Consider the following 18,543-nt stretch of genomic DNA (forward strand, 5'->3'; position numbering starts at 1 on the left):
GTTCTGTATGGTCATACAGACACTTCTTTTTTGAAAAGCATCTATCATTTGCATCGCGTTCAAAGAGTGATTTTTCCGTTTTGACAAAGAGTGTAGGTTTAGATGGAACAAATTACTCTGAAATTGCAGAGAGTCCCCCAGGAATTTGTGAACAGATCATGGAGAGTCAAAGGCAGCTGTGCAATGGTTAAGAGCATGGACCACACTCAAAGCGTCCTCATCAAAACTGCATCTCTGCCATTAAAAGCCATGTGACCTCGGGCAAATTAACCTCTCTGCCTCAGTTTCCTCACCTAAATAAAAAGGATAATAACAGCTTCAACCTCAAAGGGTTTGGTGAGGATGAAAGTTGTTAATTCAATAATAAACTAATGGAAAGGCCGTAAACTTTTAATCCTGTAAAATAAAATACTAAATTACGTGGCAATCAATTAGAAGTATCCATCTACACTAACCAAATTCTCTGTTTTTCAATGCTTTCATGTACAATTGTTCTAACGTAGTTTCCCCAGGTTTTGTCTTCCGCATCAAGAATTCAAATTGGGCAGCTAGGAGGTACTCTCATGCTGTCCTACTGCATTACTGACTAAACACCTGAAGTTGATTCCCTGAGAACAGATTATTTTATGGGACATTTCTCTACCAAGACTTTTTTTTTCATGACTTAGTATAAGTCTCGAATACCAAAATGTAAACAAAATATAACAAATATAACACTACAGGCAAATGGAATTCAATAAACCACAGTCATGGATCTCATCACTTTTCTCAAACAAAATATTGTGCTTATTAGAAATCTATTTTAAAAATCTTTCCATGTATCCAAATTCTCATAAAAGTTTGACTTATAATCACAACTCATTTTAAGTGTTAGTAAAACTATAAAGTCTATTTTGCCTTTTAAACATATATCCATATATTCTTTGCTTTTCCTGGTTAGTCATGATGTTACAAATAAATCTCCAGGGTATAAAATGGTTCATCGCTTTCATAATTAATATGCCAAAAGTAAATCTTCTCAATTGAGAAACTATCTTTTTAAAGAGGAATGTTAACATGTGAAATTATGTGTGGGAGCTATTTGATCATTCTGACGTAAATAATGATACCAACCACTCAATTTATCACTCACAAACGTCCTGTACTTACAAAAACAAAAGAAAGATTCCTTTGCCTTACTCCTAATCACTAATAACATAAGAAAATATATATATGCCTTAAGATAAAGTATTATGGATTTTTTTCCAAAATAAAGTCATATCCCTGGTTCTATTCTATTTATAAATTATGCTTAATTACAAACATCTATAAATGAGAATGTTGCTTCACCAAAAGGAAAGAAACAGATTCTTCAAACTTCCCAGGTATTATTTGCATCTCCTTGAACTCATAACACAACTAGATGCAGCAGTATCCTGCTTGGCAAGCTTCCTTGAGCTAACCAGTAGACCATTCTAGTAACCAGTGTCTTCGTGTGTAAATACTTAATGAAAGTTCCCTAAGACAGTCAAAGGCAAAAGAGGGTAAAGAATTTGACAATGGAAGTAGTATTTACTTTTTTTGTTGGCATCAAATAACAAAATATACAAAAATCCCAAATAAAAAAATTTCCTGGCATTTTAGGTAATCAACAGTTCTGTTAAATCTGTCCATCAGATCGGACTTCGCCAGAAAAATACTACATTCACATCAAGGCTGTGTAGCTCACGGCCGCCACACTTTTGAATCATTCTCCATCTGTTGCTCCTGAAACTTGGGCCACCTTCTATATACTCTTCATTTCCAACATCTAAGAAAGAACATTCAACAATGGGTTCCTTTTGGGGCCCTGTTATCTCCTGACTCATGCAGTCTGTGAGAAAAGGAAGCCAAGCAAAAGATAGTTATACAGGAAATAATTAACAGATACTGTGCTGAAGGATACCATTTCACAGCAACTACAAACTTACAGCCCAATTCACTAAAAGATACATCTGCTTCCCCTACTTTACAAACCTGGGCCAGCAGAACTATGCCAGACTTCACAAAAAGTCTAGGTTACAAAAAAGGAAAAAAAAAAAAAAAAATGCTTCCAAAAATACTTGAGTCAATGGAGCTGACTTATGAAAAAGAAATTGGAATAGAAGAAAATCCCATTGGTCAAGCCAATAAAACCAAACATACATGTATCAAATTGGCTTTAGTTGTGATCTCCTGTCAAAAATGGTATACCTATATAAAAGATGAATAACCAATAAAGGAAATAAAATCAAGCTACCTAGATTTTATTTAATAAAAACAAAACGGTCATGTTCACTGCTACACTTAACTAAGTCAATGATGGATTGTATTTTTTAAATAAATCTATATTACATTTGAATTTAAATCATATCCTTTTCTAACAGGTGGAAACAGAAATTCATCTATGCAAGGCAGAAGCACAGAGATATACAAGGATTGTTAATTCTGGATATAGTAAATGGTTTTTAATACTTTATTCAAATACCAACAAATCAAATATCAACAATTACCTAAAGAAAGAATTTATCAATGTGCCCTAAAAACTACAAGTTTCATGACCAGTGATTACGGTGGTGTATCCTTCCCATTTTTCTAGGTATAGTCTGTTCTCTTTGGGATTAAGTATACCTATATGTAAATATTCAAATGGAACTAGAAAAAGTTATATACATAAACATTCTATTACATCACTATTACCCGCAGATCATTGAAAAACTGATTTTATTCTCATTAAAGGTGAAGGAAAAAAACCAGTATCAGACTTTTCCCTTGAAATCATCTTTAGTTTAAAAAAGTTCCTGCGATCTTCTGTCACTGGTTGTAAAGGCATTCAACACTGTCGCTTGTTTGAACGTCTGTTTGGCTGCCAATGGACTGTCCCCAAAAGAACATTTTTGCATCTCAATAGACTGTCCGGTATCAACAATCTTTAAACTATAAATTTAACACCACTGAAGCAAGGGGGAAATAACATCTACTTTGTGCTGTCTTGGTATCACATTTACAAAACGAACAAATAATCATACTACTTTGCACTTATCTAGAACCCTGCATCTGACGATCTCAAATGGCCTGACAAACATTAATTAACTAAGCTGCACAGAACTTCTGTGAGGACGGCAGGCATTTTAATCCCAAGAGTGGGATGAACGGAGATCCTGGGAGGCCCTGCCTTTGACAGTCAGTGGCTCAGCTTGGAACTCAACTCCCAGAACTTGGAACCCATCTCCCATGGCCCATGGCTGAAGGTCTCTGCCAAAACCAACTGGTGCAAAATGTACATGTTGAAATAGACAGACTTCCCTAAATAAATTTACAGTGGAATCTAAAATCATTTTTCCCCTAGATGCATGAAGAAAGTGGACTGATAACTAGGGTGTCTGAACCTATGGGAGAATTCGAGTTATCATAGCTGATGAGTTTATCTATGACACGCAGATGTTTACCTGGATGTGGATTTGCCATAAACTCCCCCTACACAGTTACCGTCTAAACCCAATTATACTTCTGCATTTCATTAAATGAAAAACTGCATTTGATATTGGCAAAATCTTTGTGAAATTTAATGACAGATGCTTTGTTCCTATTAATGTGGTTATCAGTTAAAAGACATAGCTTTCTATGTCATAAAACCCAATCAAAACGTCAATTATAAGAATGAGATCTGGAATTTCTTATGCAGGAAATCATAAGACTACTATAGTTGCATTTGTATGAGTCTGTCTACAAAATGAATAAATAAATACCTTTGTGTAAATATACAACATAGAAGGAACTGGCCAGAAAAAGGCACACGATTTTACTGCGTTCTGACTACCCTACACACTGTTCAGTTTAACATGAGAAAGGAACATCAAGTTGAATATTTAAAACCAATTAACTTTTGCTTTTAGCACAGAAAATGTTAAATATGTTAACCTCTTCACAGAGCCAAATCTTAAGTTTAAATGAAAACACTGTATTTTCAAAACAGTTTCAGGAACTTATTCATGTTTATAAAATCCTTCTAGAAGTTTTAGAAGAGTAACAAAGTTTTCATATAAACTTGGGACTATCTTAGCAGAGTCTAAAGTCTTTAATGTTTCTTCCTACTCATAAAAGAAAACAAAACCCAATGAGTTTACAGAAATATTAGGTAGTTAATACACAACAAAAAACTAATTTTCATAAAGCAATTTACAAGATAAAGCTTATGTTAATGTGCCCCCTGCTATCCTCAAAGCACAGTGGTCCACACAGATAACATACACAATTTAAAATGTTTTGTAACCTATCAATTTCATACTGGTAACAAAGGAAAAATACAAAACATTTGCTATGTGAAAATATATATAAACGATCTGCTATTGAACGCAAAACTAAAAGCCAAACACCTATGTAAAACAAAAAAAGAAAAGAAAAAAACTAATGAGAAAATATTTTGAAATTTTAGTTCTTCTCTATGATTCTTATATTTCTTTCCTCACTTTGAGTGAAGCAAAATTTCATAACTGAAACCAGTTAAAAACATGTATCAGAAAGACCAATATCCTGAAAGCAACTATAATTGTGTGCCTTGTGAATGGCCCTAAATACTTTCATCCTGCTCTTTAAAAATGTTTCCACTATTAACCAGCATAGGGTTGAACTATTTCAAATTAACATTTTCTGCTGCACAAATTTCTCATAATTCTCATTATCAATTTGTATAGTCAGTTGATAGTCAAGTTTTTACTTTTAATATTAGAAACTACATGTATAAATGTATTTATAAGCACACTTTATTAAGACTACACTGTATGCACTATTTAATAAAATGACTTTTAAAACCAATTTTCCTTTTTTCAAAGTGCTTACTATTTCTAAATAAACAGGCCAAATAGCAAGATAATTTCAAGTTCCATTCTATTTATACTCAAATATGAATATTATATTCTGTAGATACACATTTACAGACACCTATATTTCCATTCACTACATGTAAACTGTGTTTGCGTATTTTTATGGTGTATTTATAAACTTTTATAGGACACCTTCACTAACAACTAGACCCCTACAACTATAAAATTAAAGCAGTGTTTTTACCTTCAATAAATATGATAGTGATACTTTGATGGGTCTTTCCTTATTGATGGCAGAGGAATGAACTGAGAATTTGGTATGATAATTCAGCAACGCCAATTTCTACCGCCAAAGTAGAATTCTTGTCGAATTCACATTCAGAATGGGCTCTGCTGTTTCTCTTATATGCCTTAAAAAGCTGATCAGCTAAGATATGTGTACGTTAAAAAGTTTTAATTCATTAAATACTGCACAAATTAAATCAGTTACACTTCCTCTTCCAAATAAAGCGGTGATTCCCAAAAGCAATATTAAAATAAAATGAAAATATGAATTTTAAAGAGTCACATTTTACAAAAGTCAAGGAAGAATGATCCACGGCTTATATATATAAATTTTGTCATCTCTCGAAATTTAGATGACCGCCTTTAAAAGATGACAAATCCCATGGTTAGGAATTTGATTATTTGTAGAACATGGTGAAGCGGTCTCTCGGAAGATTTCGTACTTCAGCAGCTAATGTGGAGGAACTAAAGAAACAGTTGCAATGATGCAACAAAAACTCTGAAGTCAGGGAATTAAGGAAGTGATAGAATTGAGAAAAAGAACTTTTTAGAAAAGAATCATTATCCCCAGTCTGCTCAAAAAACGTAACACTCTCAGGCTCAGGTTTTAGATTTAACCATATAAAAAATGATTGATCGTTCCAAATTCTTAGTGTATGTGCATGGTGGCAGAAAAGGTAATATTCCAGAAACAGTCTAAAAGAGGCTGGCATCAATCTGGTACCAAACAACTGGTATCAAATGAAGATGTCACGGGTGAAAACTATTTTAAAATGGGGGAAAAAAATGGGTGGGGAGATCTAGTGATAACGGATGTAAAGCACCCAATTACAACACACTCTCAAGATGTGATATGAAATTTAAAAACCTAAGACACAGCATCCCTGCCTTATAACCAAAAACCAAAGAGCCACTTGAGACCAGAGGAGTCCTGACATGCTAAGAAAATAATGTACATTTACAATTGCAGCTCCATATATATGTATTGGAAAGAAGCTCCCTGAATTGAACACCCTTCTTGAAGGGTACAAGAACTCTTTCTCTTCTTTTTAAAGTTACTTATAATCAACTTGCGCCTTCCCTGCAGGAAGGATTCTTTGTTTCTTGGACTACAAGGGGCACAGCCTCTTCTGTATTCAAGCCCTTCTCTTAGCTCCAGGGCATGACTGCAGCCAGGAAAGGGAACAGCTTTTCTAATTAACTGTGCACCTCTAAGAGGCACTGCTCAACTCCAATAGAGAAACCTGAGAAGCACAGATAGGCTTCAGAGGATCTGCAGGAAATGGGAGTAGAGAAGCCACGCAGACACTGGAAAGAGAAATTTTTCTCTCCAGAATCCATCCAGAGAGACCTCAGTGGTCTCTGACCCACAGGTCAAAGCATTGGGCTGGCTGTGCTCGCTTTCCTAACTGGCCCTTTTGTGAAGGTTAGCTGCTTTCTGATCCTACTTTCTAGGCACCAACAAAGCATCGAAATCAAGCAGAAAGCTCAACACTTTGTCAGAGTCAAGGTGAAATGTCGAAGTGGGGGTGCCTTAGGCAAAAAGCAAGCATCGCGTATGGAGAGTTCGTGAATTTTCAAAATCTAAACTATTTCTTGACACAGTTACGGAGCATGAAGAGAGAGAGCAAGGATCTCATCGTTCTCAGAGGTTCTGTTTTTCCACACGGGACTATGTCTTTCTCCCTACAAAAGCCGGATCATATAAAACACACCGGTCTTTCTCTTCTTTGGATGCTCTTCACACCACTCACACGTGGGTCTATCTCATTTTTTCCCTTCTTTTTGGTAACTAAACAACAACAAGCATTGTCATTTGTACATAATTATACCAACAGTTTTAAAAAAACCCTACATTTCCGTATTAACCTTTCACCATGGGCTCTGCATCCCTAGTGATTTAAATCTCTGCTAATTTCCTTGTTAACCAGATACAGTGTCACACCACCTTAAAATTTAAAAGTCATTTACCTATTTTAATGTAACAGATGTGCAATCTTCTGGGATTCTGAACCCCCCTTCTCCAAATGTGGCCTTGCTGTTTTGCAGCATCACCAGGAATGATTAACCGACATTCAATCTGAGCTAAGAGCAGTGACAAACAAGTGATTGCCTACCACTGTATCAAGGATGTGTAGAGTTCACACACACACACACACACACACACGAGCTACTTTCTGCCACTCCGGCCTTATAAGTATAAATTCCCAGACTGAGACAGATCATTTAGTTTCAGTTGGTAAGACTAAATGATATGAAATCTAGAGAATATGTGTCCTCCCATTTTCCCTTCAAGATAGGTGAATTATTTAAAAATTAAACCTTCCTACCCGTAACAGGGACTGGGATTCATCCTTGGACTTGTTTTCTCCCGACGCAGGATACTGCTGGGTGAGGGTCCCCGACTTCTCTCCGCCAGCTGGCACCCCCTGCAGGAATCCCTTGGTCTCCACAGCCAAGCCATAAATAGGTCGCGCCAGATGGGCAGCTTCGACATTGGGGCTATCCCTTAGAGTCTTGGTCTGCTCTTGGGTGCCGGACACGGGCGTCAGAAGCCCCAGGCTCGCCTGAGTATAGGATGGGCTGCCTCGCAGGATGTCTGCCCCTCTCCAAGTCATGTTTCGAAGGTCATCACTTGAACTCTCGGTCCAAACTTTCTCCTTTAGCCCATCCTTATCTTCTACCTTCTCCCTCTTCACCACACTCTCGGAAACTGGCTCTCCCATTTTAGAGTCTGGATTGAGCAGACTGTAGACCTTGAGGTCAATTTTGGGCTCCTCCTTGATGGTGGACACAGCATGGCCGTCCTCCTCACCGTTGGCTGTAGTGACGTCCTGTTCCTGGCAGTGGACAGTGTTGAAGTGCTCCAGTAGTGACTGAGTATCAGCAGCTGTGAAACTGCACTGACGGCATTTGTAGCAGCTGTGTGCTCTCCTGCAGAAGAAAACACTCATTAGAAACCTAGCATTCGGAAGGGCTTGAAAACAACCAGCCCTGTTGAAGAGACTATCTTGTTTCCACTGGACATTCTTTCCCGCTTTGTCGAAGGTGAGTTGACCACAGAGCTGAGGGTTCATTTCTGGGTTCTCTATTCTGTTCCATTGATCTGTGTGTCTGTTTTTGTGTGTTCCTCAAAAAGTTGAAAATAGAGCTGCCCTACAACCCAGCAATTGCGCTACTGGGTGTTTACCCCAAAGATACAAACGTAGAGATCCGAAGGGGTACGTGCACCCCGATGTTTATAGCAGCAATGTCCACAATAGCCAAACTGTGGAAAGAGCCAAGATGTCCATCGACAGATGAATGGATAAAGAAGATGGGGTATATATATACAATGGAATATTATGCAGCCATCAAAAGGAATGAAATCTTGCCATTTGCAACGACATGGATGCAACTAGAGGGTATTATGCTGAGCGAAATAAGTCAATCAGAGAAAGACAAGTAACATATGATCTCACTGATATGAGGAATTTGAGACACAAGACAGAGGATCATAGGGGAAGGGAGGGAAAAATGAAACAAGATGAAACTAGAGAGGGAGACAAACCGTAAGAGACTCTTAATCTCAGGAAACAAACTGAGGGTTGCTGGAGTGGTGGGGGTTGGGAGGGATGGGGTGGCTGGGTGATGGTCACTGGAGAGGGTACGTGCTATGGTGAGTGCTGTGAATTATGTAAGACTGATGAATCACAGACCTGTACCCCTGAAACAAATAATACATTATATGTTAATTAAAAAGAAAAAGAAGAAGATAGCAGGAAGGGAAAAATGAAGGGGGGAAATCGGAGGGAGAGAGAACCATGAAAGACTATGGACTCTGAGAAACAAACTGAGGGTTCTAGAGGGGAGGGGGTGGAGGGATGGGTTAGCCTGATGGGTATTAAGGAGGGCGCGTTCTGCATGGATCACTGGGTGTTATACGCAAACAATGAATCATGGAACACTACATCAAAAACTAATGATGTAATATATGGTGATTAACATAACTTAAAAAAAAAAAAAAACCCAGTCTTTAAGGACCTGAATTTTATCTCCTGCAATGTAACAGGTAGGACAAAATACACCATTTGCAACACCCAGAAGTTGGAATGTAATTAACTGGCATTTCTGGTTCCATATAAAGAATGTGACATTCCCTTTTGTTAGATCAACCATAACGGGTAGACACACACATATAAACTAATGTGTCCACACTCCAGCCAATTCACAGTGAAACTCGGTTGGTGTGTTTTATTATTGAAAGACTTGCTCTGTTCACCAATTCTATATTATTTAACAGACACATATATTCGTACACTGATTTCATCAGTGGACTTTTCACTTTGTTTATTTCAACTATTTTTTTCATTATAAATATACATACATCTCTAGTGCTAGTTTATATAGCATTTACATGTATTAAATTCTGCTTGATTACAGTGTTCTTTTCTATCACACAATTTAAATCAATTTAGTCAATGAAATATGGTTGACTGATCTAATCTAGTAAATAAGATGTATCAGAAGCTCGAGATTTTTTAAGACAAATTCTATCTATCCATAAGGCTTTAGGAACATTCAACAATTGAGCGTCTGCTGGGTGTGCAGCATGACAGGGGCTGACTGGATATATTCATTCATAAAGAACGTGTGAATGCAGGTGTTTTCTTTTTTAAAAGGCATAAAACAAAAAGAACGTATTGTTGAATTTCATAGCATCCTCTGCTATTAAAGATGGAACACTGTCAAATTAAGACAAATATTTGATTAACAAAGAAGAACAGAGGCACTATATCCTAAAAGACATACTGGGAAGGTACACAAGTGACTTGGAATAAGGCATACTTATAAAAACTTTGTATGACTCTCTAAATAAACTCCATGTGGAAACACGTGCTACTTCACTAATGCAATCAGTTGCCAACTTAAAGTAACAAAATAAGTCTGGAGAGCTATTACTTAAAGCTACCACCACGTATGTGCGCATATATATAACTGTAGATGATCATCACAGATTACTTTGCCAGGCCCTGGGGTCACACTGGTGTATGTAGAAGAAACCCAGTCTTTGTCCACCTGGTGTTTAGAGTCTAGTCAGGAAGGACGATCCTCACATTAGACTATAAATAAATATAAAGAGTGGTATGTGCCAAGAACTTTTATGGATGGGATGGTAATGGGGGTTGATGGGCTGCATAAGGCAGTCAGGAAGGCCTTTCTGAGAGAGAGAAAACCAACGGATGAAAAGGAGCTATTCTTGTTGGAGGAGGGGGAAGGGGAAGAAGGCACATTCTAGCCAGTCTGAAATACTGAACAGAGGCCATCGTTGCTTTAGAGGAATAAATAAGAGGAAGCATGTCAATCAACAAGCTGGAGGGGTCATCTAGAGCTTTGTAGACCATGATAAGCAGGCAGAGAGATACCTTCAGAGGTTAAAGGAAGCAACTGCAAGGTTATAGGCACAGCAGTAGCATCGTTAAATGTATGTTTTAGTCACTTGGGACCTTAACGGTTTCTGTCCTGAATAACTTCATTCCCTTATGAGACCTGTCTGATGGTTGAAAAATCCAAAAGAATGTTCATATTTTAAGGAAGCAAAATTCAAAGGTATTAAGATATGTAACAAAATCTCAGCCAGTATTTGTCGAGAGTACTTAATGCAGGACAAAATTGTCTTCTTATCATTAACAGCTTACATTTGGTTGAATAAATATGGACATTTAACTTTTAGTTTTTACAGAAAGTTGTCTTCTATCTTTTCTTCACTGTTTAAGTAATAAAGATAAAGCAAAAGGAAATACAACAAAGGTGAATAATTTAATGATCAACTGACCATAAAAATGTAATGTTAAAATTAAATTTCTCAAGTGAAAGAAGCCTAACCCTTGAGGAGAAGATGTCTATAACCAAGAGTAAGAATCTTAACCCAAGGTCAAGGCTAGAAAACCCCATATAGGATTCAGATCACAAAAGACAAAAGACTCAAAATCTAGGACCTTGAACCTATGGGAACTTCAAATAAAGAGCCTTCCTAGCAAAACTATATTTGAGTATCTTCAATGGGAGATAAACTCCTAACTTCAAAATTGTACCAAAAAATTTTTATGTCTAAGAAGTTCAATCATACAGAGAAAAACAAATTTATCAGAATGGCTAAAGACCAAAACATACCTAGGAAATACCCTCCTGAAGATATACCACATAATCTATTGAGCCACGTAAATTAAACAAACTTCAGGAAGCACATTCACAAGCTCTGATCAACCTTCACCGCTAGACAGTTCTAGCGAGTTCACTGCCCACTACGGCAGTAAATTTATGGTTTCCTTGACATGGTGGGGTCTCTGTTTGAAATCTCTGAGGGGAGTTCCTTCCGATAAAGTAAGACTATCAATTACCACTGCTCCTTCTACCAAAACTGGTATTTTATACAAAACCAAAAGTACAAAAAGTATAAAAAATTCCAAAGTCCAAAACTTCTACAGAATTACAGTGAAGCTACTTCAAGAAATAAAGACAATTCTAGGGCAACAGGAAGGAGAGAGTAGCAACGCACAGTAGAAGAAATACAATTTCCTAGGGTACCTTGCAACAAAATATTTTAAAACAGCAGGATCTCAGTTCTTATTGGAGCATATAAGAGTGTAGACTCTGGGAATGCCTGAATTTCAGTCTTGGCTCTATCTTTTACTCTATGTGTGACTTGAGATAATTTACTAAACTTGCCCCAATGTCTTCATCTGCAAAGTGAAAATAATAGTGCCTCTTGATAGATTCTTGTGAATATTAAGGAAATAACACCTTAGTAGGTGAGTAAATAAGTAGGGTCAATGGGTATAAATCCCAAAATTAAATAAAGCCCCTCTCTTCTGCGTGAATCTATGGTCTTTGTGCAAAGGAGTTTAAACTTACAAACCAGCATTTTGTTATCATCCTTTTCCATTCTCCTATGTACCTTAACCATGATGAACATCGTTCTTAAAAGTAAGTTTATTTCCTAGAAGACCCTTTGCTTTAAGACATTGACAGGTAGAATATATTCTATGCCTTCACTGCTTCACCTAGTGGCATTCAATAGCCTGAAAGAATGAGGAATTTAGTACTTTGCTTAATTGCCTACCTTTACTCTTTTCATTAATAGACACAGACTCTTAAGATTCTGAATCACAAAAATAGAAAAAGGCATTACCTATATTTTATTAAAGTCTTGGGAGGTGGAGATGCCTTGAGTGTATTCATTAAGATGGTTTAGAATCATGATGTATCTAGTAATATATCTCAGTAATTCAGATTATGTGCCTTCAATATCAACTTATTCTGCAATCTAGAAATGTCCTTGAGCCGTCCTATCCCTCCACCAAATAAAAACAACACATGCAACCCTTACCCATGCCTTGATTGCTATGTCCCCTTAAAAATACAAAGGCTGTGGGTCCCTGCCCAGGCACTGAATTCCTCACAAAGTATCACACTCAGCTGTCTGGGGCTTCTAGGTTCTCTGATTCCAAGTTGTCCCAATGGACAACCCCTGACTCTTTTGCAGATCTCAGCAAGAGTTATTCTGATCTGCCCCACAGAGGAGCTCCTGATCTGATTGTTCCAGGAAAAACCTTCCCTGGCATGGGTGCTGGAGAACGATCAGAGATCAGTGGGGATGACTATAAAGCAAACAACAACAACAACAACCCCCCCCCAACTTTAGAACTAAGTTCTTGGTGAGACCCAGGTTTTACAGTGAAAAGGAAAACACATTTTAACAGGAAGGATATTAAAATAAAGTTGTAATAGTAAGCTCAACTCACACACCTTTCCTTCTGAAGAGTTCAAAGCACTCTGATCTCCCATTTCACTGAAGGATACAGCCCATTTTACAGATAAGTAAATGGAGAAATGGTGACTTGTCCCTTGAATCTACATCGAGTCAGGAACACAGGGCTTCTACCTTCCAGATCAATGTTCCATCTTTCAATCCCTGACAGCCCAAATTTTTAACTTTATAGAAATCAGTGAAACCACTGACATTATGGAAAATGAAAACGTGAGAGGAAGGGAAACGGATCCTCTGACAGCAGAAAACACCGACTACGGTAATGGGTCTGCAAAACATGCTGAGTTTCCTAGCAATACAGGGTCCAATGCAACCCAGGTAATGCCCTTACTAGCTCATTAATCAGAATCTTAAGATTCTGGGTGTAACAACTATTTATGAAAAGAGAGTAAAGCTTGCCAATTAAACAGTAAACTGCTAAAGTGCTCAATCTTTCAGGCCATTGAACACAGCCAGGTGAAGCAGAAAAGGCAATTTGCTACATAGGACTCTAGAGACCGGAAGGGCTTCTTTCTCCCTGTAATATGTCTTAAATAAATGATGGAAAATATTTTAAAAAGACATTACTTTACTTTCAAAAGCTTAGAGCCACATAAACTTTTTAATAACCTACACTAACATCTAGAGCAGTGTGTCTCCAATTCTAACATGCATAGGAATCACCCGGGAATCTTGCTGAAATCCAGATTCTGATTCTGGAAGACTGGGGTGGTACCCAATATTCGGTATTTCTTATAAAATCCCAGATGATTCTGATGCTGTTGGTCCCCAGACCACACCATAAATAGCAAGAGTCATGAAGCCATGGTTAGAAAGAACTTCAAGATGGGTATTAGTTAGTATGGAACAAACAGTCAGCACTTGACAGAGTATTTTCAAATGAATTCTTTAGGATGAGCAACATCATCTCCCCTCTTAAAGCACATACAACCTTATCCACCTCTGAGAGTCAACACTAACAGCTTTGGAAGTTAAAACTACAACTATAACATTGTCAAGCATAATCCCCAAACAAGAATTAATCTTTTTTTTTTATAATTATATTGTGTGGGGATCATCTTTCACTATTTATAGTGCTAGGCCATTTATATACATTATCCCTCAACAATCACACGAAGTACATATTCCCATCCCTACTTCATGGGATAAGAATCTGAAGCATAGACAAGTCAATTCACATAGAATAATACAGAGGACATGACACAGTATTGAGCACTTGTCCACGGTCCTCTTTCATGGATGCTGTTTGGTAGCTGATGCAATGTTATTAGCTGATTCTGGAGTTAGTCCCTGAAAGATGTACATATATTCTCTGACATGTGTCATTCTCTCAATAATTACTGAGAACACCTTCAACATAATGCCATGTCCCCTAAAAATAAAAATAGATGATTTTAATCCTTAGTATAAGGAACATTACAGAAGGATACAAGTTTAGTCACTGTGAAAATACTTTAGTTTGGACTCGCCTCTGACCTACAAAATGAATTTCATTTTATGAGCATTCATATGAAAACTTCAAAGAAGTTCAAGGAATCTTTCTTGCATTTCCCAAGATCCATACTCTCACCCATATAGACTTCCAAAATGATTCAACCCAAGTATGCCTAGCACCCTCTGAGCTCCTCCAAATCTGTTTTCTTCTGAGGACTTTTTCCACATTGCCTTTTATTAAAATCTTGTGTATGTCCTAGATTACGGTTATACTGTAATTGCCTTAACATCAAGATCAATGTTCACACATCTCTGTATCCACTCTCCACCCAGAACATCCAATAGTAAATATATACTTAATCACAAAAGGGATAAACCACCACAGCTCTGTGGATGTTCAGGATGCTGGATTTAATATACAGAATCATAAAGCAGCGAAGAAATACTAAGAAGAAGTACACAGATATATTTCATAGACGGTGCATTTTGAGTGGCTTTTCTGAATAAATCCTTCATTATTTAAAAACTCCTAGAACTTCTGGCTACATTTAGCCAAACTTCTCCTTAATACAAATATATGCTTTGCATTAATTTAAATTCTATATTCTCCTGCCAAACAGATAGCAAACACTCTCCTCATGCTACCTAAGGGAAAAAGATGTCATTTCGTAGGTCTCCCTAGCACAGGATTGCCAGATAAACACAAAATGACGACTTGAATGTCAGTGTAAAAAAAACAAATATTTTAGTGTAAGTACGTCCCATGCAATATTTGGGATATATTTAAACAAAATCAGTATGTCTCATGTAACATTTTAGACAACGAGGACATGAATCGAAGAAATTTGATAGAAAAGCTAAATCATCCCTTGCCTCCAGAGAAAACTATAAGCTGCCTAACAAAAGACCAAATTGTATTTAATTCAAATGACTTAAAATTTGTGAGAAAAGTTGTTTTATTCCTTATCCTATTTAACAGAATTTTCATGTGCTATAAAATGCATTTATTTCAGTTCCATCCATATTTCAATGTACAGTGGCTTTAGCAATAGTGTTTCATTCATTAGCAGAGATAATACATTATTTTCAAAGTTCATAAGGGGCTGAGCTTTTCTAGATCCTAGAAAAAGATCAGCTCAAAGATGCTACTCTATCATTACCTTACTCTGATAAAACTTCTATATTTCTATTTTTTTAAAGATTTTATTTATTCATTTGAGACACAGAGATACAGAGAGAGAGAGAGAGAAAGCACGAGCAGGGAGAGAGGCAGAGGGAGAGGGACAAGCAGGCTCCCCGCTGAGCCAGGAGCCCAATGCGGGGCTCGATCCCAGGACCCTGGGATCATGACCTGAGCCGAAGGCAGATGCTTAACAATCTGAGCCACCCAGGCGCCCCTCTATATTTCTATTTTTACAATAAACTAGCCCATAGTATATGTGAACTCAGATCTGAGCAATGCTTTTCTCTTCTAAATGTAATCTCCCAGAGATTTCTGCCAGCATCTGAAAAGCTCTCCTCTACCAAACAGGTGTACTCCTTAACCACTGAAATCTGTTTCTTCTTCAACGACTAAACAAAGCATGGGGGTAAATGAGTAGATCATAAATACTAATCAATTAGACTTTGAAAGGTATTTTTTTGGTAATTATGGAATCTAACACCTACAGACAAATTACCATAGAAGAAGAGTAAATGAAGGTGGTTTAATTTATTTTTATTTTTTTAAAAGATTTTATTTATTTATTTATTTATTTATTTATTTATTTATTTATTTATTTTTAAAGATTTTTATTTATTTATTTGAGAGAGAGAGAATGAGAGAGAGCACATGAGAGGGGTGAGGGTCAGAGAGAGAAGCAGACTCCCCGCCGAGCAGGGAGCCCGATGCGGGACTCGATCCAGGGACTCCAGGATCATGACCTGAGCCGAAGGCAGTCGCTTAACCAACTGAGCCACCCAGGCGCCCGAAGGTGGTTTAATTTAAATATAGATCAACAGATCTGGTATCTAATAAAGTTAGTCATTTTGTAATATACACTTTTCTGGTATCAAGGCCTCTAACATGCAGCACTTGAGATTATGGACACTGGAGAATGAGGGATGAAGAGCAGGTGAAGAGAGTATCTGAGGGACAAAGATAAAAAAAGGAATTACAGGTGAATAACCAGATCAGTCAACTTTTAGAAGCTGGAACTGCAAATAATATTCAGTCTTAGTTAAGTACAGAGGAACAGTCTACAAAATATAAGATAAACTGAACCCTGAGTAAGATTCCATTCAATCCACTCATCTTGTATTTTTAAAGCTGAAATAATCTGATTAGTGTTTACTCACTTGGAGTAACTGGGTTTCTTAAGGGGAATATGGGGTCATTTCAAGTGGTAGAAGAAAATACAACTCGTGTCATATCTGAAAAATTTCAATTTATGATTCCCTGATTCACTTTCAAAAAGAAGATATTCCTCACCAAATGTTAAAGGAAGACAAACCTCCCCATAAAATAGAAAGTGAGTAAGAATTGGGAAATGATTTCTATGAACTGATATGAACTAGAAATCATGACTAAACTTTATTTTATCCCAGGAATTGATCATGGTTCTTGTACAAAGTCTTCAGGACCATTAAATCTGAAATTCTAATCGTACATACAAATAAAGGTAGTGCCGACTGTGGGTTATTTTCTTGAAGGACTGTAATATCCTGGGTAATGTTCTGTCTCACAATGGAAATTCTCAGCTTGAACTATTAGGTCCATTTCAAAGTATTACAGGCAACTGATTTATTAGGTATTGTTTAAAAGAACATGTCACCTATAACATACACAAATCTAAAATGTAACCATCATGGTCCGCACCCTTTGAGAAACTCTGTGCTAATGCACTACGTACTCAGCTTTTAAAGATGTGTTGATAATTAAGTGCTTATCATAAAATCTGCTCTTTAGAATTAGCAGAGCACACAGTCCATGCTCCTTTCGGTGCTCTGTTAAGGCAGAGATTGAGCAGTAGCTACCTTAATTTGACCAGCTATGGTATCCAACGTTATTTCCTTCAGTCCGAGTTACAGATTTTAGGTCTAACAGATTCAAACACTGTCTAAACATTTTAAAATGCATTCATAAATCTCCATCTAGACAGATGCTTGTCATCAGATTTACTACCAAAAATATGTCCATTTTTTCACATTCTAGATAACAAGCAGGTAGACAATGACAATAGTAATGATTTTTAAGTAGTTATTTACTCATAAGGGGGACTGAGCATTTATTCAAGTATTTATTGGACTTCACTGATGAAAACTGAGGTTCCATTTTCATTTTAAAATGTTATCATATAGGGGCGCCTGGGTGGCTCAGTTGTTAAGCGTCTGCCTTCTGCTCAGGTCATGGTCCCAGGGTCCTGGGATGGAGCCTCGCATTGGGCTCCCTGCTCCACGGGAAGCCTGCTTCTCCCTCTCCCACTCCCCCTGCTTGTGTTCCCTCTCTCGCTGTCTCCCTCTGTCAAATAAATAAATAAAATCTTAAAAAAATAATAAAATAAAATAAAATGTTATCATATAATGTTAGTCATATACACAGTCTACATATATGTGTGTGTATGTATAAATATATATACACATTCATATTTAGGTTTACAAAAAAATAAAAACTGGAACATAATTGTAGAATATGATTACATATATATGTATGCCTTCTCTCTCTGTGTGTTGGTATAAATATATATATATACAGAGAAATACAGAGAGATCCATGTATGCATATATGTATATACATATATAGAAAGAGATGATATAGAGAAAATTATACTTATGGTATAGTTCCATATATGTACATGAATGTATATGAATATATATGGTATATATGTGAATATATATGGTATATATGTGAATACACAAACACACATATAACATGTATATAGTTTTGTTTTGCTAGTTTTTGTACTCACATAAAATGGTATCCAGCTGCAAATAGTCTTCAATTTGTTTTTATTCTGCCAAAATTGTACTTACAAGATTCATCTATGTCATATTCAATTGTCATTTACTTAAATTCACTACTGTGTAATATTCCACTGTATGAAAATCTACAAATTGGGGCGACTGGGTGGCTCAGTCGTTAAGCACCTGCCTTTGGCTCAGGTCATGATCCCAGGGTCCTGGGATCGAGCCCCGCATCGGGCTCCCTGCTCGGCG

General features: G+C 37.0%; 1 protein-coding gene across 7 annotated transcripts in view; it reads right to left on the minus strand.

The window, feature by feature from the left end:
• The window catches only part of TRPS1 (transcriptional repressor GATA binding 1), a 258,019-nt gene that overhangs the window by 169,284 nt on the left and 70,192 nt on the right, over positions 1-18,543 (minus strand). For all 7 annotated transcript variants that reach the window (XM_035011789.1, XM_035011784.1, XM_035011786.1 and 4 more), the window contains one exon: positions 7,436-8,039. In XM_035011789.1, the coding sequence (XP_034867680.1) occupies positions 7,436-8,039 (604 nt within the window). The remainder of the gene's footprint in view (positions 1-7,435; positions 8,040-18,543) is intronic.

The sequence above is a fragment of the Mirounga leonina genome, unplaced genomic scaffold (assembly GCF_011800145.1).
Source record: "Mirounga leonina isolate KUSES-001 unplaced genomic scaffold, KU_Mleo_1.0 Mir_165, whole genome shotgun sequence".
Classification (NCBI taxonomy): Eukaryota; Metazoa; Chordata; class Mammalia; order Carnivora; family Phocidae; genus Mirounga; species Mirounga leonina.